The following is a 24,799-nucleotide window of genomic DNA, read 5'->3' as shown; positions in this document are numbered from 1 at the left end:
CTAACGATCAATGCAAAATGATTTGGTAACTATTTGATGATCAATTAATTATTTCAGTAACTTTTCAAGCAAAAATGTAAAATATTCTCTGGTTCCCTTTGCCATACATGACAGTATACTGAATCTCAAACAAGAACAAGACATTTAAAAATGTCACCTTGAGCTTTATGGAGTTGTATTAGATTTCTTTATCATTTTCACAAAATAATGACTTGATTTATTTTAAAAAACTATTAGCAGATCAATCAGTAAGATAGACAAGATACAGGAGATGCGTTTATATCAGACTCATACACTAACAAAAGTTTTCCTTAAGTGACACAATGTGCTCGCTTTAGGTCAGTATTGCTTTTATTTGGGGCATTTTTACTTGCTTAGATAATGTGTGTGTGTGTGTGTATAAGGGGATCTCTATCAACACCAGGTTTCCTTCTACTGTTTTTCAGCCAATTCAAATGGAGGCTGTGTGACTTGGCTCGGGCCGCACTGACTCAAAACGGTTATGCATTTGGCTCAATATCCTGTAGTGGTTTTCATTATAAGCCAACAGTTAACTTCTTTCTGCGCACACGCACACACGCACACGCACACACACACACACACACACACACACACACACACACAGTAGTGTTTCCATCACTTCACAAGACATTACACAGACTTATATTAATTTCCACAAGACTAAGCCTAACCCTAAACATTACCAAGCCATGTCTAACCCAAACCATAAACCAAGTATTTTAGGGTAAAATTTAATCATTTATATTTGGGGACTTGTTGTTGGACCCTGAAGAGAAGCTGGTCACCACAAGGTGACTGTGTAAGCTGACTTATGTCCCCACATCATCAGTTAAACTATTACATACACCAAAAACCGGCAGACTGCGGAACAGCTTCTTCCCCAGAGCTGTCGCTGCCATCACACCCCCCACCCATTGCCCCACCACCCAGTCATTCCCCCCTCCCGGTTCATCTGTGCAATAAGAACTCTATTTCAACACTGGACCACTTTATCAGCACTGACCACTTTACTTTGTTTGTATATAGTACTTTGATTCTTCTTTTTATTATTTGAGAGTATTTTTTTATATATTTTTTTATATATATATATATTTTATATTTTTATTATTTACTATTTTTTTATTATTTGCACTGCTGCTAATTGTCAAGTTCTTCAGACAAATTTCGTTGTACTTCTGAACAATGACAATAAAGTCTCTTTAAGTCTACATACACAGTGGTTCTGAGTATTGCATGGACTTGAAACACTTTTCAGGTTTCCTCAGTGTTCTCAGTGACTGTATGTGCCATTACAACACCCCACTCTCCAGCACACACACACACACACACACACACACACACACACACACACACACACACACACACACACACACTTGACTTCCTTGGTCAGTCAGTGTGAATGATTTAACTGTTAATGGCTCCAAATCTCTGACAATAAGTCAGTCGTTAATTGCTTCAGTCAGTCATAAGCACCAAACCTTGCAGAAGATTACCTCATGAGTAAGTGTGTGTGTCTGAGCTTAGCTCCGTGGCACAGTGGTCCACGGGGACTGAGAAAAGACAGAAAGAGAGTGTAGGAGAGACAGAGGAACAATAAATGTCTGAACATTAGAGTATCACTACTATGCACTGAGACAGTGAGAGGATGTATATCATATCTGCATGTGTGTGTACATGAGTATATCTATGCCAGTTCCAGTAAACGCAGCTATGTGTCCACTGAGTCGACACTGATCCCATCTTGTCTGACTTGCGACCCCCTGACCTGCTGCTGGGTGAGCTCACACACAGACACACACATACACACACAGACACACACACACAGACACGTGCACACACACAGACTGGTGAGAGAGTGAGGATGGAAAACAAGGAAAAATGTAAGGGCCATAATAAATGATATTGCTAAAAATGCTGCATGAAATGTAAAATATCTGCTCTCTATTTGATTTGTATTATCTTTCTCCCTCTGTGCTCTTTTTGTTTCTGTCTTTTTTGTTCCTTCCCTCAGTCTAACAGTTGTTCTGGACCATCAGTGTAAGCCCAGTTTCCTTTCTGTACCATTAGATTCAGCACATTTGTACCGTTCCAGCTCCCTACTTGTCCTTATAAGGGCAAAGTGAGTAACAGCATTGAGCTCAATCCCATGATCGTGCAGGAAACACCACTGTCTGACTGCTAAGTATGTATTTGTCTGCAGATGTGTGACTGCATACATGTGTGCGTATGTGTGCAATCATGTGTTGGCATGAGTGTATGCTTGTTTCTCAGGGAGATGATGTCTGTGTCATTCCCACATAACCTTTGTAAACCAGCTTATCTTTGTCATGCAGATCTGTGCTCAGGCAGTCTGACATATATTCTTTATTAAAGGTCATTTTTTTATCCAGTCAGTCATTCTTGTTTTCACTGGAGCTTACAAAGGACTGTAGGTCTTACCCTGCTGTTTCTGGAATAACGCTGATGTGTCAGATGATAAATTTACACTGGTTGTCTCCAGCGATGCCAAACACTAAACTTTATCCAATTTGTGCAACGAGTAAAATTTAGGATGTGAATCAATCCTTGGATTAATCTGTCAGCAAAGTAAAAGGGTTTTTTCTGCAAAAAACTGCACAGCACAGGGAAAGTTATTCAAGCTGAAACAGTCTCTCTGACAAAACTGAGCTGCAGTTAAATATGAGTTCATCACATTAAGGCTGCATTCAGACTGAAGGAGAAGGTGAGAGAATATGATCTGAGCAGTGGTTTTTAATAGTACGTATGCGTTTTTCCACAAGAAAACCACCTGTGGATCAGTGTGAGCACTTGGCAGTGTATGTGTTCATGTACACCATGTGTTAGCATGGTGACTGTGTGAAACTGCTGCATGTAGAAATCTGTGTCCTTGTCCATGTTTAAATATTATTTAGTTGGCTAATTTGTGAGTACATTTGTGTATGTGTGTTTGTTCATGTGAACGGGGCAAAAAAAGATTAAAAAAAATAACATATTGCACTCGTTTGAAATGCATCTCTTTCAGATTCTCAGTTTAGAAAGCTTCTTTGAGTCTCATGAGTGTGTGTGTGCGCCAGCTGCCAGCAGTGCAGTCTTTAGTGACTGGATGAAGTGGTACAGTATATTCCAGTGGATTTATGGTCACACAGAACTGACATTAATATTGCAGATTGGAGAAACATGGCCTTACTTGGTATAGCTGGACTGCTAAAGAGCATAAAACCTCTCTCCATTTGTTTCTCAGATACAGTTTTTCTCATTGCACTTGTTCTGACAATATAATCCATTTACATGTACATCTTTCCATCCTCCTCTCAGCTACTTGGATGGACCTATCGATCATGTCGACTAGTCAACAACAGCATTCTGTTCTCCAACAGAAAAACATGATGCACATTTAAGTATGTAGCTCCTATTGAAGAGGGAAAAATGGCAAATAAAGAGCTTTAGAGAGGGAGAAATAATGCTGGGAGACCATGAACCAAGCTGAATATTATGGAAAACTATATTAAGAGGGAGAAGACCGACAGAGAGAGACAGAGAAAGAAAATTGATTGAAAGGGGGCTGGAAAACAAGTCTCTTAACCCTGCCTATTATAACAAAGAGCTACACTCAGCTACAAGGTTTACGGCAGTCCCTTTCTACTAATAGAGAGTTGGGGTTTAATCCCCTGCCTGTCCACCTATAAAACAGCCAAGGTAGCACGGCTATTTCTATTTTACAATAGCTGAAATCAAATGAACAGTCTCGAGGTCATGAAAGAATGGGCTCTGTGTGTGTGTGTGTGTGTGTGTGTGTGTGTGTGTGTGTGTGTGTGTGTGTGTGTGTGTGTGTGTGTGTGTGTGTGTGTGTGTGTGTGGTTTTGTGTGAGTGAGAGAGAGAGGGAGGGAGGGCAAAGGGTTTTTTTCTGCCCAGCATGAATGTAAAATGACAAATACAACGATCTGCAAGTACAACTCCATAGTATGGACAAAAAATAAATAAAATAAAAAAAATCGGATTTTAGATGCTCGTGGCACATTTATAAGACCTAAATTTATAAACTATAGCAGAAGAATTTTTATCCAAGCAGAACCTATAACTGGAATTATTACCGGTAAAAGAAGATTTATGCACTACCAACTACCACCAGCACAGTCAGAAACTACAGACGTATTTTTTGTTGAGTTGGCTCTGTGTCCAGCACATGGATTTGAAATTGAACAAAGACTATTATGTGATAAAAATTCTTGGCTTTAAACCTCAGTTCCTTCTCAAATGTAGAAACATAAGCAACTTAAATATTTAGAGACACTTAAATTTACTTGAATTCTTTGCAGTCATCCACTGAAGAACAAAGTCTACAACATATATCATATTCTAATTTGTTTAGTCAATGAAACACATGTTGATGATTCATTGATTTCTGTTAATAATGACAAAATGCAGTTTAATTGTAAGGAAATTAATTGTTTATTTACTGTATTACCTGGTTGTGGCCACGTCATGCTGTTTAACTAGCTGAAGTTACAGGTGTGTTTGCTGACCGCCTGTAGCAGTTGTGTCCTACAAGCACACCATCCTGCTGTTTAACAGTAAACTGTGTCAATTTGTAAAAGGTGTGTGGCGTCTGTCTGATTTAGCTAGCTACCTGAGGCTCATGCTGAGGCCACAGTTGGATTTTCAAATGTTAACAGAGGCCGGCAGCTCAGTGTCTGTCAGCAGAGAACAGCTGTAGCTGCTAATGCTGCTAACATTTAGGAGCAGCAGGACTCTTACTACATACTTCCAACAACAATCAAATTAAAGTACTGAAGTATATCATTGACGCTCTATTCTGAGTAGAGATAAGTTTTAGAGTTGGCAATAAACACTGACAGATTTCCTGGTCTGACAAAGTTGCTGCGACAGTATTTTTGGACATCTGTTCCAGCTGAGCAGCTGTTTCCAGCAGCTGAACTAACATTAAATACAGTGAACAAGTCACTCCATCATGCAGATCAGCTACGAGGATTATTCTGATACCGAACCATTGAACAGATTAATAACATTACATGTTATTCACTGTGGAAGACTGCAGGTTGTGTGCTGTGTTTATTACTTTGTTTTTATTTCATGCCAATCAGTGGGGAGGAAAAGCAAATGAAGCATTTTTTTCCCATTTAATTATGAATTCAGTGAGATGGTACGTACAGTATGTGTTGTTGTGTTGCTGATACTGCAACAAAATGAAGTGTCATTGGTTAAAAATCAGTTTTTCAGCATATGGAAAAATGTGTATTAAACTGAAATCATTTTTATCAAAGAACTGATTATAGATTGCTGACTTGGACATTAAACATTACCGTGAAGGTCTAAATTTGCATTGAAAGTTTTATTAATTTTTGAATGTACTAACACATATCCTGTGAAAAATGCACAGTATGTGTTCAGAGTATAAATGAAAGCCTACATGCATGCTGCTATTAACTGCACTTTATGAAATAACCCTGCTTTCATTCTACAGCAAACACTTCTTACGTATCACGAGAAATTAAATTATTATTCATCTGTCTTTTGGTCACACCATCATCTCGTGACCTGATGTGATAAACTTTCTGGCAGTTATGAAGGAGCATTAATATTTATTCAACACTATGTCTCTGGCCACCTGAAAAATTCAAGTCAAATTTTAACTTTCTTTTAGCTCACGTAATAGTTATTTCTCTGCAGTCTGGTGCTGAGTAAGTAATGCAACACAGTTTTTTGTTTTTGTTCCCCTAAAAACTACTGCCTGCTGCATACAAAATGAAATTCTGGATTAAGCTACATGAACCTTTTACCAGGCCGTTTTCAAATTGTCAATGACAGTCTGTTTTTTCTAAAATTATTGATCCATGACCAATACCATAACACTTTAAGAGTAAAATCTATTAGGAGAAAGTAAATCTATCTGCTACAAAGGTCTTCAGCTATGAGACAACAAGTGTGATTATATAATATTCACAGATCTTCAACTAAAGAATTAGAATACACATTATTCAATACTTACGATACTAACAGATATAGGCCCCAAAAGCATTTCCCACTGGTAATTAAAACTCTAAGAACAGATGACTTCAGTGATTTGTATATGGTATACCACAACAAGTCACCACAAGAGATAATTCGTCTAAACATAGTCACACAAGATCTTGTCAGATGATGAGGTGTGAGAAATATTGGGAAAGTATACCCTGAGGAACCAGAGACCTCACCTCATTTCACCCTGCACTGCAGAAACAGAGAAATATTCTGTACACTGCCACTGTTTTATTCAGCTTCTACAGGATGGAAAAACTGTGTTCGCTGTTAGTCATGGGTCTCTGTGGGTGATACTCGTGACTAATGTACCCACATACACACAGATCATGGCGGTAAATTGTGTTATCATTGTGAAAAGGCTCTCTGTCTTTACCCAGGTCAATATTTTGTGTCAATGTTCCAGCATTTGTGACCTATTTAAAGCTTCTCTCTGGATGCATTTTTCAAAGACAGTGTCACGATGACTGGGAAGTTGAGAGAATTATGCTCTCTGCTATGTGGGGAACACTTAGAACTGAAACCTTTATGGTTTCATGGAAATGTAAGGCAGGGTAATGTGCAACCAAATGCTACATATTTGTAAAATATGCAAGCTGCTGTACACACGCCAAAGGTATCAGACAAATGGATGGAAGTGAGAGAATGGCATAAATTTTACAGTAGTGAATTTAAAAAGGGCAAAAAGTAAGACAAAAATAAGAAACATTATGGGAATAGCGTGCTGGGAATTTCCCAAATTCTATTGTGAATCACACAATGGTGTTCCTTCTCTGAATGGCAACACTGACAAGGTTAGAAAGGATTCTGGACCCAGTTCAGAGGACTGGAACCTTGAACCAAAAGACAAAGAGTGACAATCGCAGAAACACACATACAAACACTCGCACAGAAGTCGACACACAAGCACGTACATGCTCATAAGACTGTCTAGAGGCCAGGACCGGACATAGTTGTGACAGTGCAGGGAATTCAGTTTTGATCAACAGGATGTGATACAAGATCCTCTTATAACCGTACGTGGCCAACGTTTGGAGGTGGCACAAAAGAGCAATTCCAGCAGCATTACTCTAAGCCTGCAGCATTTTGCCACCTTTGATCTACACAGCCAATAACAACTAAAATTAATCTGTTCCATGTGTGTGTGTTTTTTACTTGTTGAAAGTAGTCACTCTCTCTTTTAAATGCTGCCTGCACCTGATTATCTTCAAGGGAAAGCAAAGAAAATGCGCTGCTACTACAGATATAAATCCAGGGGAATTTTTTCAGCGCTATCCATGGAACAACCATCTGTATGAAAGATGATGTACCAAGAATCACATCTGTATCGATCACAACCACAGAGGTACATGATGCTGAATGTTCAAAAGTCAAATTCAGCAACTTTCATAAAAAAAAAAAAGTGTCTATGTTTGACTCAAACAAAGCAGACAGCCTTTTTGATTGAACAACAAGCCTTGATTTCCTATTTCTGGCTCATCACCACTGAAATATTCTAGATAGAAGACTATAGTATAAAGCTGTTTGTGTAAACTTACCTTAGATTTGATGTGGATGTAAAACACAACTTACGAATATGTTGTTTGACACCAGAATGATTGTAGTTAGTGTATATTTTAACTACATTATTGCTATGGACATGCACATGATTAAGAGACTACATTTAAGCTTTCATTACTTCCTTAACAAGCACTGAATGTGTGTATGCATGCATGTCTGTGGAGAAGAAATGGAGTATGCAGCTAAAAAAAAACCTCAGAATGGTCTAGTTGGATTCTTCTCACTCTGGATTCAAAGCTTCATTAGGCACAGAGAACATTTTTGATGAGAAAAAAATTAACTTCAGGGAACAGCTGGCTGGACACACACATCCATACAACATCAGAATTGGATGGGGAAAAAATTCTGACAGATTTATTTTTCCCAATCCCATTTTTGAGACTTATGATCTGTTGGCCAGCCCACTAGGACCCTTCTTTGCAGGGTTAGTATGTTAAGAGATATGCAGATTAGATGAAATGAAAATATCCTAATGGTAAGAATATAAGTATGAAGTGTCCGTTCAGCTCTGCGACAGACTGCCAACCTGTCCAGGATGTGCCTCACCTCTGGCCCAATGCACGCTGGCCTTGTCTCTAGGAACTCTGATCCTGAATTGTATTAGTGGATAAAGAAAACAGATGGACGAATGGATAAATACCATTAAATATTCAATTAAAGTATTTATTCTTGCACTAACTTTTCAAACAGATGTGTTTCTTCCGAGGCCAAACTGGCATCCTGAGGACAACACAGATGTGCTTTATAATTTTAACGAATGCATAACAGATCATTTTGTCTTCTGCAAAATAACAACTTACTTCATCAGAGTGCTGTCCTAATTCAGATTTTTGGGATATGAGGACTGAGAAACAAGCAATACAAAGCAGAGTTGGGCATTGAGTCAGTATTATTTCGACCAAATGAATAAATATTGAATGTACAATAAATACGTTTCTCAGTAATCTATGCACATTGTAAGTGTCTTTAAAAAAAGAGTTATTTAATGAGAACAGAATGCCAAATACATTTTGTTGATTTTGTCAGTGTGGAGATGTTACAGCCAAGTGATCTCTTGAGTTTTTGATGACAATTTAGTTCTCAAGCTGCCATGGGTTGGCACAGCAACACACACAGCCATGATTAGTTAGCAAGCTAGAAACGAAATGAAAATTAAAATAAAGGTCTGAACAGGAACAGGACATGTTTTTAACCTCAATCAAAGGCAGTAAATTTGTCTCATTTCTAATGAATATGCTGCTCTGGCAAAAAAAGGAAACTTGAATGTCATCATGGAACAAACTACCCACAAATTTAAAGTACTCTTCATCCCAGTCAAGTTGGGAATCTGAAATCCACACTTATGTTTGAACAGTTACTCTTAAACAAACTCACAGATTAGGAGGCAGCTACAATAGAGGCCTGCTTCGTTGTAAACCATTTACTGGACAGTTTGTCAGGACGGCACAGCAAACACGGCATTTAAAAAGCAAAAGCAAGCGAACCACTTGGCCTAGCAAGTGTGACGAAGAGGATAGAGTCATCATCAGAGAGCTGAATGAGCTCAGCGGCTGCAGAATTTGACAGGCATCTTCAGGGAGAGCAGGAAATAGAGGACATTGTAAAATTCAGCATAAACCCCTGCATCTGTCAAGCTTCAAGAGGCATATTTTTCCCTAAATGGTATGGACATTAAAATAACTGCAAAATAACTGATGCTGAATTGCAAGCTGGGACACATTCGTTTGGTTGTGGTTTCTAAGGTAACATTTCCTAACCTCTTGTCCTGTGCATTGAAAGTAAAGGTCCACTTTGGCGGCATTTACCCTTTTGAAGTGACAAAATAACTGAATCACAACAGAGAATAGAGCACCTTAGTGACCTGTAGAACATGTGTTTGAACCTGAAAAACTGGCATGAAAAGAGCCTCAGAATCGGGGTAATCAAAGGAAATCAGAGTGACAGCTCAGATAGGGAGAAGAACATTGTATAACACCAGCCATATGGAAATCATCCTCCATAAAAATCCTTGCTAGCTCTTGGTCACAAACCTGCAAGCTTAAACTTTGTTAAGAAACATGAAAAAAGCCTGAGCATGTTCAGCTTGAACCATGGACTACCACAGCGTATACGTGGCACTCAGAGCATGGAGGTGGCAATATGATGATAAAGAGGTACATGCAAAAGGTGTTGAGGAGATGACATTTATAGATGGCACCAGCAATACCTGTGGCTATACCAAAATACAGGCTGACTAGATGACTCCTCATCTTCAGAAGCTTGGCAGAAGAGGAATATTGCAACAGGATAACGATCTGAAATATGCTGCCAAAAATCACACAGGAGATTCTAAAGAAGAACAAAGTAGGAACTATGACCTGGGAAAGTATGCTGCCTGACTTGAATCCAATACAACACCTTTGGGGTATTAAAAGACAGGCAGAGCAACACAACCCCTCCAGCAAAGAGCAACTGGAAAAAAAAAAGTCTCTGAGGAAAGTTGGAACATTTCTCCACAAATCTGTGCAACCCTGGTATCCTCCATGTTGAGGAGGAATAAGTCTGTCATCAAAAATAAAAGCTAAACACACAAAGTGCTGAAAAAGACAAAAATCAAAAACTGGAATCTTAATGTAAGATATTCTGACCTTTCTTGCACTGAGTTCCCCGTGTGGGGCTGGTATTTTTAATATAGTAAATCTAAACTGTGGGTTGTTCATTTTACATAAAACAAACACAATACTCTTAATTTCAGAAGTAATGCAATTACTGTAAGGTGATACAATTTTGAATCATTTAGGGAGGATGCATTTATCACAGTGAGTATACTCACCTCCGTATGGTGTAGGAGATTAAAACAGCCCAATGACTGGGCGGTAACATTACTTTATGGCATTTCATTTTGCATCAGCCTACAACATAGCATTAGTAATTAAATGACTAACTGTAAATGAACTCATATGTAATCCCAAAGTATAGGAAAAACTAAATGAAAGCTATTCATTATAATTAAATCCCATAATAAAGGCTGTGTCACGCCGCCCACCATAACAATTGGCTTCCATACAGTACCCTCTGTGCAGGACTGTGTAAATGTGTGTGTATGTGACAACAGCACAGCGCCCTGTTGATTTAGTTCCCCTCTCCTTAGGGAGAAAGTCTGTTGTTGTCTTCCAAAACACACACACACACACACACACACACACACACACACACACACACACACACACACACACACACACACACACACACACACACACACACACACACACACACACACACACACACACACACACACACACACACACACACACACTAGCACACAATGCACTCACTTGGAAAAGTTGTGGTGTGGCTTTTGTTGCTTGGTAATTGTTTTTAGGCAAACATAATTTTGCTTGCGGAGACAGCTAACCCATAACCATGAATCAATGAAATGGTAATGGAGCCATAGGGAAAAAAGAAAAGAAAAAAAACACAATCAGTATACCGTGACAACATTGCATGAGGAGCTCTCTCTCTTATTCTGGCTGCCTTTATCTCCTTTGTTGTCTCCGTCTCTCTCTACACTTAAGCTTCCATTGCTTTTACTTTTCATAGTCGTTCTGATAATCCTATACAAAAATAAAAATGTCGTAAGGAGAAACAAACAGACCAATAAAAGTGAAATTGAATTAGTTTGCCATCGGCTTTCACCCATAACCATTACTTCTCCCACTACCCTTCTCGCAGAAAGCCAGTCAGGTAAATAATCACTTTTGCTTTAATTAATAAATGCATCATCCTTAATGAGAGGGGCTTGTTAGGTGCTGTGGCAACTGCTGCTGCTCTGTTTTTTCTTTTGATTTTTTCTTTTCCTTTTTTTTTTGAACTTTCTAACTTCAAACTTAATTTCCACCTCTGAAGCATGCTAATTGCTCTCACTCTCGGCTTTATAAATAACAACAAAGTTTTCTTATTTGGAGGCAGAGAACAGCGTAATGTGAGGCTATCGATCGCAGGGGAAAGACGATTGCCCCTGGCTGGTCACAAACCAAATGACTTTTAGATCTGAATTAAAGAGGGCCAGGTACAACTTTGGATAAGCGCGATGTGTGAATGCTATGGGAGAGGGGATAAAATTACAAATCATTCAATTATAACTTCTGTTTTATATTAAAGCTCAGTAAAGATTGAAACAAATGTAAAATAAACTAGTGGATATGACTGCAACTATTTTTATTATCATCTTATTTGCTTATTTTCTTGATGCCTTGTTTGGTCTAAAATAGCTAATAATGCAACTCACAATATTACAGAAATCCAATCTTCAAATTGTCCAAAAAATAGTATAAAAGCCTAAGATATTTATTTTGTGCGTAAATGTTTTAAAAAGTGAGAATCCAGAGTGTGGAGTGTTCACCGAAAAAGAGGAAGGCCACTAATTTTGTCCAGTTAAACTTGAGAGTAGTGATGATGAACTTAAGAAAGTTTAAACATTTCAAACTATAATAGCATGTCAAGACAGAAAGACTTTACTTCAATACAACATATTTACTAGAACATTTTTTCTACCTGCCTAAAATCCAAACAAATAAATTACTTGTATGTGGGTACTTGCAAGCAACACTAGCTTTTACTGTTTGAATGATATTTCTTTTTGCAGAACAACACTTTATTTCCCCACCCCAATACAGAACTTGTAAATAATACATATAATAGGCACATAGGCATGCAATAAAGCTTCATTCTTCAATTTGGCCCTCACCTCAGCATATGAAACTCTTGAGGTGTTTTTTCGGCGTTATGATTTGCAGCGTAAAAGGAAACGTAATAATAGTAAATTTAACAAAAAAAGTAGGAAATGATGATCACAAACTAAGGTGTATCTAAGGGCTGGGAAATTGATCAAACTATCGGATTAATCAGCATTCTGATTTTTTAATCACATCAGTTTTATTCATGTGATAAGTTGGATATATTACTTTCACACAGGCAGTCATCCTAACTTTAATACTGTGAAGCTGCTTTAACTGGTTCTATTTTTAGTCAACAGTAAATTGCTGTCAGTTAGCATGTACCTACGATCCTTGTTTATGTTCATACACACACGTAGCTACGTACAGATGTGGTTAGCTTGCATGTATGTATTTTTATTCTATCTTATAACCATACGATAATGATGTTTGACAGCATCTGGGTACACAAGTGAAGCATCTAACTCTACCTAACTGAGCTGACTTGAGGAGTTCATGGTGCAGTGGTTAAACTGTGATGTACTGCAATAAACTTGTCCATTTGTCACAGCAGATTAATTTTAGCTCCATGGTGTTGAACTAAATTTGGTTGCTCAGAATGATTTTTTCCCTACAAAGCCATGGAAGCTTAAATATCACTGTGACAGTCCTCTGGCTTGTTTACTCATTGTATGTGTTCTGTTTCTGTAACGTACATCGCAGTCGTTGGAGGCATCAGAGAACCATGGTACTCTGCAGTAACAAATCTTGATTTAATGTTAGCACTGCACATTTCATTCACTTAGACATACACCATCACCTCTGAGTATTTGTTAAAATGAATCTGTTATGTATTTGCCTGTAACCTGCAAATCCCCTTACTTAGTCCTGGCCTCATGGCAGCAGTGTGACAGGAAGAGCCAAGGTCATGCGACATCCAGGATGCACCTGATTTTACAGGACAGGAGTTGAATTTGAAGCAAGACTGTGACTCTAGACCTGTACAGCTGAGACTTAAACACACAGTATGGAATTTTTGTCTCTACGGTTTCTCAGTCAAAACAATAACGCAAACGTACTTTGATGGAATCTGGAAGCAGCGTGGGATCATGGAAGTTGTTGCCTTTACCACAGTAATGAATTAAAATTTTAATTATATTGTGTTTAGCCGGGGCTGCACAGTAGCTCGGTGGTTAGCACCGTCGCCCTGCAGCTAGAAGGTCCCTGGTTTGTGTCCCGGCCTGGGATCTTTCTGCATGGAGTACTTCGGCTTCCTCCCACAGCCCAAAACATGCTGAGGTTAAATGATGATTCTAAATTGTCTGTAGGTGTGAATGTGAGTGTGATTGTTTGTCTCTGGGTGTAGCCCTGTGATAGACTGGTGACCTGTCCAGCTGGGATAGACTCTATGACTCTAATGAGGATGAAGGTGTGTATAAATGATGGATGGATGTCTTTTTGCCACATATGTTCACACTGTGTTCAGTCTAAGGAAACATTCTTGAATAATGTTAGCTTTTTATTTGTTACCCTAACACATCCAATCGGGAGGTAGTCCAGTGTTGTTATCAGTGGTTGAAACAATCATACTAATTCTGATCCATCGTAAGCGGACAATATAATCACATGAAAAGAAAAAGAAACAATGTAGCCTCAAGCTAGCTAGTTGGCCTACTACATCTTCTTCCTCCCACAATGTCTGACGTATCATCCAGTGTATACCATGTTTCTCTGGCTATACTGGGTAACGCACAGAGGAACATAGATGATAGATGCACAAAAAAGATGCACGCAGATAATGATGCCCATCTGAAAAGTGAAGCCAAACCCGCAAGCGCAAACGTACAGTCTTGCAAATGGCTAGTATGGGGGTGATGTTTTAAAATTCTGTTGGTCTGGTTATTTTTATACATCTTCTTAGGAAAAAGTTACACATTACAACTTTCAGCTGTAAAGGTAAAGCAGTATTAAGATCAGTCATATATTACACAAACAATTAAAACTAAATTAAACCATAGACACCAGCAAGAGAATAAGAAGATATTGCTAATGTCTGGATGATCAAATGAAATGGCAAAACAATGGCTTTTGAAGAATAAAATATGATACTTAACAACATATTTACATGTACTTGCTCTTCATTAGCAGCAGCAGCAAAATGTCACTGGAGGGTGACACCTGGTACGAATGTGGGTGGTGATTCTTTGTCAGCACATTAATAATTTAATATGATAATGTTACCACAGACGTGTTATTCAGCTTCCTCCAGCATGACTCAGACAATCTGAGCTCACAAGCGAATCTGTGCGGATGCGATTATGATTCTGCGATTTGAAAAAGAAAAAAAAACAATCTGAAGGATGACAGGTGAGTAAAACCTCTACTCATCTCCTCTGTGTCTCATCCTCAGTGAAAAGTGGATCATATCAGTGCTATCAGCTCAATGCCTAAAGGAGCCATTCACGTCAAAGAGCACCTTGCGACTGACAGCTTAAGGCCCTTGATCACTCGACAGACGCAATAAAAGCAGTGATCACTCTGATAGCTGTTAGGGAATAAGAAATTTTACAAATACACAGCATATACAGACACACTGTAGTGCACTGTACTGCTGGTGTGACCACATGAGCACAAAATATTTGCATGGTTGCTGCATGACAAGACAAAGTGATGATGGACAAAGTGATAAAAGGTTTTACAAATGTAAAAACGGAATATGTTTCGGATTAAGACACTATGAGGCTGTTCATCAGAACTTTTTTCCTATGAACTTTTTAGTTCATTTGTGTGCCTGTGCTATATGTACTAGTGTGTATGGGATTGTGCTCTTTACCCTGTGTGGGTCATTTTCATGGCCTCTACGTCGTGGATCCAGTTCCTCATAAGGCGGCACCATTCCTTCTCTTCTGGCTTGTTGGTACTCTCTTCTTAGTTGCTGGATCCTGTCCATACTGCTACAGTCACACACACATACACACAGAGGAACAAAAGCAAACAAACAGTCTATTAGATCATTCTTAAAATCAGGTATGACACTGTGGAGAGCTTAAGGACTCAGCAGATACAGTAATGTGGACACTTAGGGTGAAAGTGAGATTATTTTAAATTGAAAAATAAAAATTCAATCAGGCTTTGGGCTGTAGGGGTCTTAAGAGCAAACACGCTAAATAGTGATTCAAAGAATTGCAGCTGTGATCAGTTTTACGTTGCGAGGTGTTTGCACCAAAGTCCAGCTCACAACTGAATCCCACCAGTGTCAGTGTGTAATATAAAACACTTTGAGACATCAGCACTAGACAGCTGTCCTGATGATAAACCAGCCAACACAAGCCATCTGTTTATTCGAATAGTAATGTTCCCGACATCAGCCTACAGAAGTTTGGCTGTAGCAATAAAGACCCACCTGTGCACATGAACACACACACACACACACACACACACACACACACACACACACACACACACACACACACACACACACACACACACATATACATACAAGTGAGCACACGCTACACACACACACAAAGACAAATCTCTTGATCATTCTGACTGCCTACATATCTGTTTTTCCATCTCTTCCTTTTTCTCTTGCAACAGGCAAGAAAACAAAAGCATCAATCATTTCTGGAATATTCTTTCTCTCTCTGTCAACACAGGAAATATACAGCATATCAGCAATGAACTCTGGGCACCCCTGTGAGTCATGCACATACAAACATATCCACTCACCCACACATAATGGAAATACAGAAAGTCATATCATCACACGTATGTAGCCATATGCACCATTAGAACTGCACTCTGCAATTTCAGGAGCCGAGTTGGTGCAAGGAGGAAAAACACATTGATGAAACATTAGGTGATTTATAGAAAGTCAGGAAAAAGCACCACGCTCACATTAACTTCAAGGCATTCTGTGAACAAAACTATGCCCACTGAGGGATCGTGCATTAATACTGGTTGGCTCTAGATTTCTGGGTGATTGTTTCTGTTAGGGATTGCCCAATTATCAGCCTGGCCATTTACTAAATCTCACACACAGCATTTTTCCAGCTGTTTTTTCTAGTCCTGATTTTTTTTTTTAAAACCAATTCCTAACCAAATAAATCAATTGTAACTGAAATGTAGTACTTTGGCCCTGATGCAGCTGCCTCTATTTTTCTGTAGTCACTGTTCTATGGACCTGAACAATGTCCTGCTCATAGCACTGATTACATGTCATGAGTAAGAGATTATCAACACAGAAGGGTAAATGTTGGAAAGATCTCTTCTAATCAAGCATGTGTAAAAGATAAATAAAGACATTTTGATGAAGTTTTGAGTTGGAGTTAGTGATCTTTGAAAATCTAGATCTGATGTAAAATAGCTGTGTTCTGCACTCTCTTAAAGCATGGATAACTTTGTCAATCATGGGCCATTTTGAGATGTTCTGTATCTAAGGTTATGGTTGAGGTGGCAAATCCTGAAGATTGCTAAAAAAATCAGTAACCACACATGATAACTATACTTCCTTTGGGTAAAAAACATTTCTGTGTAAAGACAGTCTTCTCAGTCATTTAGAATTACTTCTGTGTGTCCCTGTAGTCATGTTTTTGTCTCAGACAGGCCATTCAATGAGTCAGTGTTGTCTAACAATATCAACAAAAAAAAAAACGGATTAACTAAGAAGCAGGAAAAAAAAAAAAACTTATGCCCATATATGTCAGGCCATTGAGTGAAAGAGAGGAATTCCACAGCGATGATGGTAGAGTGGGGAAAAACAGACTTACAGCATAGCACATACCAGAAGCATGCCACTAACAGATCACCAGCATCAACCAAATAAACAATTAACACTATTGCAACTGTCACTCCAAAAATATCAAAAGAAGTCGATGTATACATTTGCTGATGAAATACATGTTCTATTTATATGAGTATTAACATGTGAAAGGATGGCTGTGTATTGTTTATTTACAAAGTGTTTGTAATGATATATTTTGTGAATATACATAAAGGAAAAATGGTTTATGCTGCATAAAATTGTTAGACCATAGATGATTTTACACAGCGCATTGCTTCTGAGTCCCATTCCGCATACAGTATTTTTCCATTTAAACTTTTCACTGGAGGCATTTCAGAGAAACTGCACTCATGTATACATTATATATAGAAGATTGTGTTATAGTGACACGCAATCTGTGTGTGTCTGTGTGTGTGTGTGAGTGTGTTTGTGCTTCACACTCGAGTCTGAAAATGAAAGAGAGCTGTGTCAGCAGTAAGACACAACGTCCGCTGTGAAAAGAGTAGATTTGGAGCCGAGTGAAATCAAATGCCAAATGCACTTAATGACCAAAGCAGATCAGATGTGGTGATATTCCTATCACCATGTTATTTTTCATTTTGTATAATTTCAAGTGATTTTCTTTCAATTAAATTTTAAAAATATCTTGAATAGGCATTCCCTTACATGCACGCACACACACACACAGATATATATATACATATGAACAGCAGTTACACACCTTGCAATCTGGCAGATGGACAGAATTACAAAATAAAAACAAAAAATTAATTGGCAATCACTGTTATCTTACATCTTCTGCTTCTTCTTGCCTTCAGTCTGACCATCCTGATTGCATGTGTTTGGAGAAGGGCTTAGAAGTGGTGTGATTGCATATAAAGTCAGTGGAGAGGCACAAGAAGGAATCAGGAAGACGTAGACAAATTTTCAGCTAAAAATATGCCCTTATCCCAAAGCTCCAGTTCATGAATGTACAAACAAATGGAGGAAAAGGGAGAGGAACTTAAGGGAAATTATACTGGTGAGCTGCAGTTTTGTGGCAGGTTTTCCCACCAGTCTGAGTCAAGCACAACCATAAACAGGCTCCTTTTGCACACACACACTTGGTGTGTACATTACTAGTCAGCTATAGCTAATGTCAGTCAGATGATACACACCTCTTACACCTCACCCTCTGCCCTATTTTACTGACAGAGGGCTGGGGAGAACAGGGTGGTAAAATGCACATTCCATTCATATTCTAGCACAGAGCCACACACACACATAAACAGACAGTCATAAAAACACACACACGCACACACAAAGAGCACTTTATATGATTTATAACTTCACATAAAAGGAAGAGGGTAGGCTCAAGAATAAATAAACGTGATAAACACAGACATTACACACCACACACATACATATGCAAACATCTCCATGACAACAGACTGAGGAACTGAGGAAGCTATTGATTAGCTTTGGAGAAACAAGTAAGCCACAAAAGAAGCAGACTACTATGACTTCACTTTTTAACTACAATGTGCTCATTAAGCACCAGCAGGAATGAGTTTATGTGATAGCAGTGTAGAGCACGCACTGCAGATGACTTCATACTTAAAAATGTTTGTGACTAAAATGTGTTTTTTTTTCTTATTAACTATCACTTTCACATCAGGAATAAAATGTTATATAAAACAAAATGTTGACTTACATTTAAGGTTTACATGTTTAAAAATAAAGCAAGCCCATGATCAGAGTGGACTCTTCTTTCCTTTGCCTTCCTCTCTTTAGCACACACACACATGCACACACACACACATGCATGCACACACACACACATGCATGTACACACGCACTATAAAGCACAGTGATATCAATCTCTTGCTCTTGCTCTGCCACACCAATAATAATTCTATAAATGTTTAAAATCAGAATCGGAAACCCAGCATAGCTGTTAATAATGCTGCTATTAATAATTGAGACTTCTGTTCCATTAATACTATGGTGAGATCCCCTAAAATATATCAGTATCCACAGTAAAGGAATATGTCTTTGTCATTAAACTCTATAAATATTTACAAGATTTATGATAAAAGGTGCAATTTCTTCCTTTGGAGTTACACCGTTAAATTCTGGTTTTCTGGCTTGCTTTAAATCAGTTTTTGGATCAGACGTGATCAGAGGTCATGTATACATAACATAAATTTTTAATGGCATAATGTGGGAGCTGTCAAAACGCCTAACATGATCTATTCAGAGTACATACAGTATGCTTAGATTTTAATTCTCTAAAGGATGCTTTATTTATTTAATCTTTAATGCCCTCATTTAGTGTAAATACCTTGAAAAGCCATTATCAGCCTGTTTCACCTATAGCTGGACATAATAACATCATTAATAATGAAAAAAACATCCAGAGCGATGTGGCAAATCTATTACAAACACCACCGCTGGCGTCTAAAGGAGTCATATGCACCTGACAAGCTACTGGTATTTTCCATTAAGTAATGGATATGTACAAAGAAGGGACAGGGAAAGACAAGGAGATGGATAGAAGTGAAAAAATGTGAGATAAAGACAGAGAGAAATGACAAGTCAAGCAAATGTTTTTAATGCTCTGTAACAGATGACTTTGAGCTGAGATGTTTAATAAATCTGAAAGGAAATGGCTCAAGGACTGTGGTGTGGTCGGCCACACAAGCAAGGCATACATGTACAAAGAGACCCAGACGCACACACACGGGATGGACACACACAGGTGATTTATGGTCTCCTCTTATATGTGGCACAGGGGAAATATGACACTCAGATTCTGGGCTAAATCTGATTTATACACCCATGTGCAAGCAAATGTGAGTGTGTTAGTATGTGCATAGAAAAATGAGAGGCTCCACAATATAAAATGATGTTAAAGCGGCAGCCTCCAGCGCTAAAAAAAAACTGCAGTTCCTCAAAAGACCACGTGAGGCTGATTCTGAAAGTAAGCCAATCCTCATTGATCCCCATGTTAAATAGCCCAATGTTATAGCAGAAAGAAACAAATTTACAGCGTGGTCCAACAAAACCGGTTTGGTTTCTATAGCTAATTTCCCCTCCATGACAACTGTACAGGGCGATAAATGTTATATAACTCACTTATTTAAATTATATCAAGACTTAAAATTGTGCATAATTACAGGTGTGGCCACTTTAAGTGACAGATCAGTACAGTCACAGGGCTGGCCAGTGCCAATCATGTGCCACCGCCTTGGTCAGTTTGGATTTGCCAGGAGTTAGGAGGAATTACGCACTGCCAAGATGGCCAGAAACAGCATACCGAACTTCAAAACTGCACATTAGGAAACCTATGGTTGATTTAATAGAGGGTTCATCCATCTTTATATGCAATGTAGAGAAAGAATCTGCTTAAACTCTTTTTGTAATATAGTGTACAATATAATATAATGATGTCTTTTTCGTTGACATATAATACAAGTCAGTATTATAGGCGTAAAATTGTAATTTACTTCTCAAACATGACAAAAGTGCGTGTGTGTGTGTGTGTGTGTGTGTGAGAGAGAGAGAGGGAGACAGAGAGAGTGAGAGAGAATGGGTGTTAGCATTGCCTTCCTGAAGGAAACAAAGACAAGAAAAAAAGATAAGAAACCCCACAAAAACACACCTGCAGAGCAGTTGACCTTCTGACAAACGCAAAGTAGAGTTTTCATTCATTTGCACAAACACAAAGTCATGATAGCCATTTGGAAAAAATCAATAAAGCTTGAAAACATAAGCAGCAATTGATTCAGAAGCTTAAGAGATGGTACATTCTGTAAATAAATGGCTCCTTTCCCCTTTTCAAGGAAAGTAAGAATTTTTTACCAATCAATGCAGCAACAAAATGACCGTCTAACTCACACTATTCAGTGCCACAGTTCCCATTCAGCTGAGGAAGTAATAAGGACGGAACCTTAAAACCTTTAGAGCCAATGAACAAACTGCACGAATTAACAGAATTTTACATGATCTCTTAAAGTTGCACAGAATTCAATTACGTATCTTTATGTTATTACACAAGGTTTATTTTACATTTTAACTATATGAACTCATAAATGGACAATCTAAGAAAAACAATATTATTATTTTTGAAACTAAATCATCTCTTGGCAATGACAGCACACAAACCACAGTCAATACTAGCGAGGGAGCAGCACAGATGAAATATAGCTTTATATTGACTGATGATGACAAGATGGAGTTGCAGACTTTTTCTTTCTACACGTACACAGATATGTGTGCTTCTCCCTGGTGTCTAGTTGTAGAGCAGGGGATCGTTATCAGCTGTGTCTTACAAGGATCAGCTAGACCACAACAACGAACACTGGTCAATGCATTAGCTCTGCGTCCCCCTGTATCTTGTATCTGTGTTTCACTCTGCTGCTTGTTCTCTCTCACACACGCACGCACGCACGCACGCACGCACGCACGCACACACACACACCAACAGGTTTCTTGCAAGTAACAAAAACAACTTAATCAGTGTGAGTTATTGTCCATCGTCTGTTTGCAAGGATATGAGATTTCTTAACATTAGTACATCTCTTCTTCTATTTTGACATTTTTGTGATGTATTTATTCATTTCACATTTGCTTTTACTGTGACTAATTTAGTCCTGTAAATATTCACATTTCTGCTACTCTTCCTCCACAATCTATTTTCAATCTCTCTCACATCCGTTCGTTCTTTTCTCACTCGATCTAAGCTTCCCCAGTTTACGCAGGTAATCATCTCTGCTGTCATTTCCATCTCTACCTTGATACCATCCATCTCTCCTTCCCTCCCACTCCACCTTAATCTCTTCATCATCTGCTCGTCTGCCTCTCCTCTGCCCTGCCTCCATTTCCCTCGCTTGTCTCGCCCTTCATCATCTTCTTCCTCCTAATCTCCCCAGCTTGTGCTCGGCTCTAATTAGCTGACATCTCCCCTAATGAAGTTTGACAACAAAAGATCACCAAAGCTGGCAGGTGGGTCAGAGTGAAAAAAAGAGAGGGGCAAGAACAGAGGGAGAGGGGGTGTGTGAAAGAAAGACTCGGTAACACAGTACAGTTGTGTATGTGGCGTGGGCACATGTAGGGGCTGTCAGGTTCCTCCGTTTCTTTCTTTTCCGCTACTGGCTAACAGGAGGTGACACGTGTTTTTAAAATGCAGCTGACAGGATATGACACTGCTTCTTATATGGCACTGTCTACGCATGGGGAGTAATTAGTGCTCTATTGACTGCCATGACATCAATCAGACTGGCTGTCTAAATGCCTGCCTGTGCAAGAGAGACACTCAGTGTGGCAGAGGAGGCTGGCATCCTATCGGGATGACAATCAGAGTGTGTGAGTATTGTAGAGACTGAATATTGTCTGGCATGACATTATTTAGACAAGCCTTCTGTATGTGCAGACGTATGTGTGTGTGACAGACAGACAGAGATAGAGGGGGCGCTACAGGTGGTAAAGCAGCTAGCATAAAATCATGTAGGCAGGCTGTCTGGCCCGACGTACCCCTTTGACTTTAACAGCCATGTGTGTGGCAGGAGGCCTATTTGCCTACAGTGTCAGCCAACAACAATAGCTGCGGATGGCATCTGACTAAAGCTGGATTTATACTTGAAGCAAAGGATTAATGGCTGTCCCATCAGATGCCTGCAGTGTAGGTTTTGATTCATAGTCAAGTTTTTTTTTTTAACTTGTTGACAGATTTACAACAAAACCAGATATAATTCCTGTACTGTACATGATCAGATCATATTGGATTTTAATTATATTTCCCACTGCAATCCTGTTTAAATTAATTTAATTCCATTTATTTCAACATAAATAACATGATGGGAAGTTTTATCTTGTCTGCAGCCAGGAATCCAAAAGGTAGATTTATTACTGTATCAGGGGCTTGTGTTCCCATCATGCGAGTAAATGTTTATGGTTCAAACTTTAAAGACAGTTTTGAATAGAATTCCAGATGTTGGTGACACAAATATAATGGGAGGAGTCTTCAGTTACTACTACGGACAATTGGCATATGGATAAATAACAGTCAGGATCATGTGTAAACGGTAAAGATGAGCTAAAAAATGCTATTTACAACCTAGACTTAGTGGACATTTGGAAGCTACTTAACCCCACCACCAGAGATTTTTTGTCTTCCTTTGTTCTCTAGTTAATAAATCTTACTCGAGGAATGATCTCATGCTGTTAGGCCACACTGATCTCAAGACTACTACAATATGCTAATAAGTGATCATGCTCCCATGTTACTCAATATTAGATTTAATGATAGAAATGGTGAAATTACCTGGAGATTTGATAACACGGTTTTAAAGGTTAAGTTATTTCAAATATGTTGGCCTGGCTGCCTGACATTAAATGCACAAATGACACAGGAGATGTGCATGATTCAGTACTGCGGGGAATCAGTCAAAGCAGAGGTTAGAGGCAGCACCATATCCTATGTAACAAGTAGCAGGTAAAACAAACAGAATAGAAGCGATCAGAGTTAGATGAATCCACGTCTCAACTCGAGCATCCATACAAAGCCTCAGCAGATCTCAACACATTGGATTCTATAATCTCCCAAAGAAATGAGTCCAATATAATTCTATCCGCTCAGTTTAGTAAGCAGATGAACAGAATTAAGCAGATGCAATTTGAAATAGGAGACGAACTTCAGAAACGGTTGGCTCGGCAGCTCAGACAGACACAAGCCTGTCGGGCAACACTGAAAATGAAATCAGAAACAGGCAGTGTCCTCAAAGATAGTGAAGAAATAAAGGTACATTTTATCGGATTTTGTTCAGAGCTGTATAAGTCATATGCTAATCATGACGCAGATTTAACTAAGTAATTTCTGTCTGGACTAAACCTGCCTCATCTTAACAGTAAAGAAGTAGTAAATTAAAGACATTTCTATTGAAGAGATAGAAGGTATTAAAGAACTGCTGAATAATTAAGCACTTGGCCTGCATGTATATTACACAGAATTCATTCATCAATCAATCATGCTCCAAGTAACTATTTTCACTCTTGGTACACATATTTAAACAATATGCTTCAATTCCTTCCTAATCCAAATATTTAATTAATTTTTGAAAAGCATTAGAATGAGCCAAAAGCCTCATCTTACAGATCCATGTCAGTGTTCATTAATGAAACAGTTTTTTAGCAGAATTCTAGCCTACTGTTTATATATTTAGATCAAGCATTTCTACATCCAAAACTAACAGGCTTTATTCCCAAAAAGCACATTTATATCAACTTACAATGCTAATTTCTTATACTATATACTTATATATAAAATTCAACGCAAAGAAAGCTGTGATTTCACTGGACACTCGTGAGGCCTTTGACCAGGTTGACTGGTCATATGTATGTATGAGACTCAAGAGGTAAAACCAGTATATGTCCCAGTAGCTCCAGCTTTACTGCGACACCAGAGAGGAAAACCCCTTTCTCCCCTTTTCTGTTTGATTTAGCGATAAAGCCATTAGCTACAAGTAGACAACAACATCCCAGAATATCACGAGGAGAGTGCTTGATGAGGCATGGAGATCAGTGATGAGGAGTTTAAAGGGCCAGATAGAGCGGGGAGGTCTGGGATGAATGATGACGTTATTAATCCTCGAGCTGTGGCAGCTGTATATATGTTTACTAAATTGCTTTACACACTTTTCCCTCATTTTTCCTCTTTAGTTC

At 38.7% G+C, this 24,799-nt stretch overlaps 1 protein-coding gene across 7 annotated transcripts in view; it reads right to left on the bottom strand.

Moving 5' to 3' along the window:
• pard3bb (par-3 family cell polarity regulator beta b) overlaps window positions 1-24,799 on the bottom strand; it is a 234,162-nt gene that overhangs the window by 51,289 nt on the left and 158,074 nt on the right. For 6 of the 7 annotated variants that reach the window (XM_055015197.1, XM_055015199.1, XM_055015201.1 and 3 more), the window contains one exon: window positions 15,146-15,266. In XM_055015197.1, the coding sequence (XP_054871172.1) occupies window positions 15,146-15,266 (121 nt within the window). The remainder of the gene's footprint in view (window positions 1-15,145; window positions 15,267-24,799) is intronic. The other variant, XM_055015198.1, reaches the window with a different exon arrangement.

Source organism: Amphiprion ocellaris, chromosome 11 (genome assembly GCF_022539595.1).
Source record: "Amphiprion ocellaris isolate individual 3 ecotype Okinawa chromosome 11, ASM2253959v1, whole genome shotgun sequence".
NCBI classification, from domain to species: domain Eukaryota; kingdom Metazoa; phylum Chordata; class Actinopteri; family Pomacentridae; genus Amphiprion; species Amphiprion ocellaris.
This window is presented reverse-complemented; position numbering and strand designations above follow the sequence as displayed.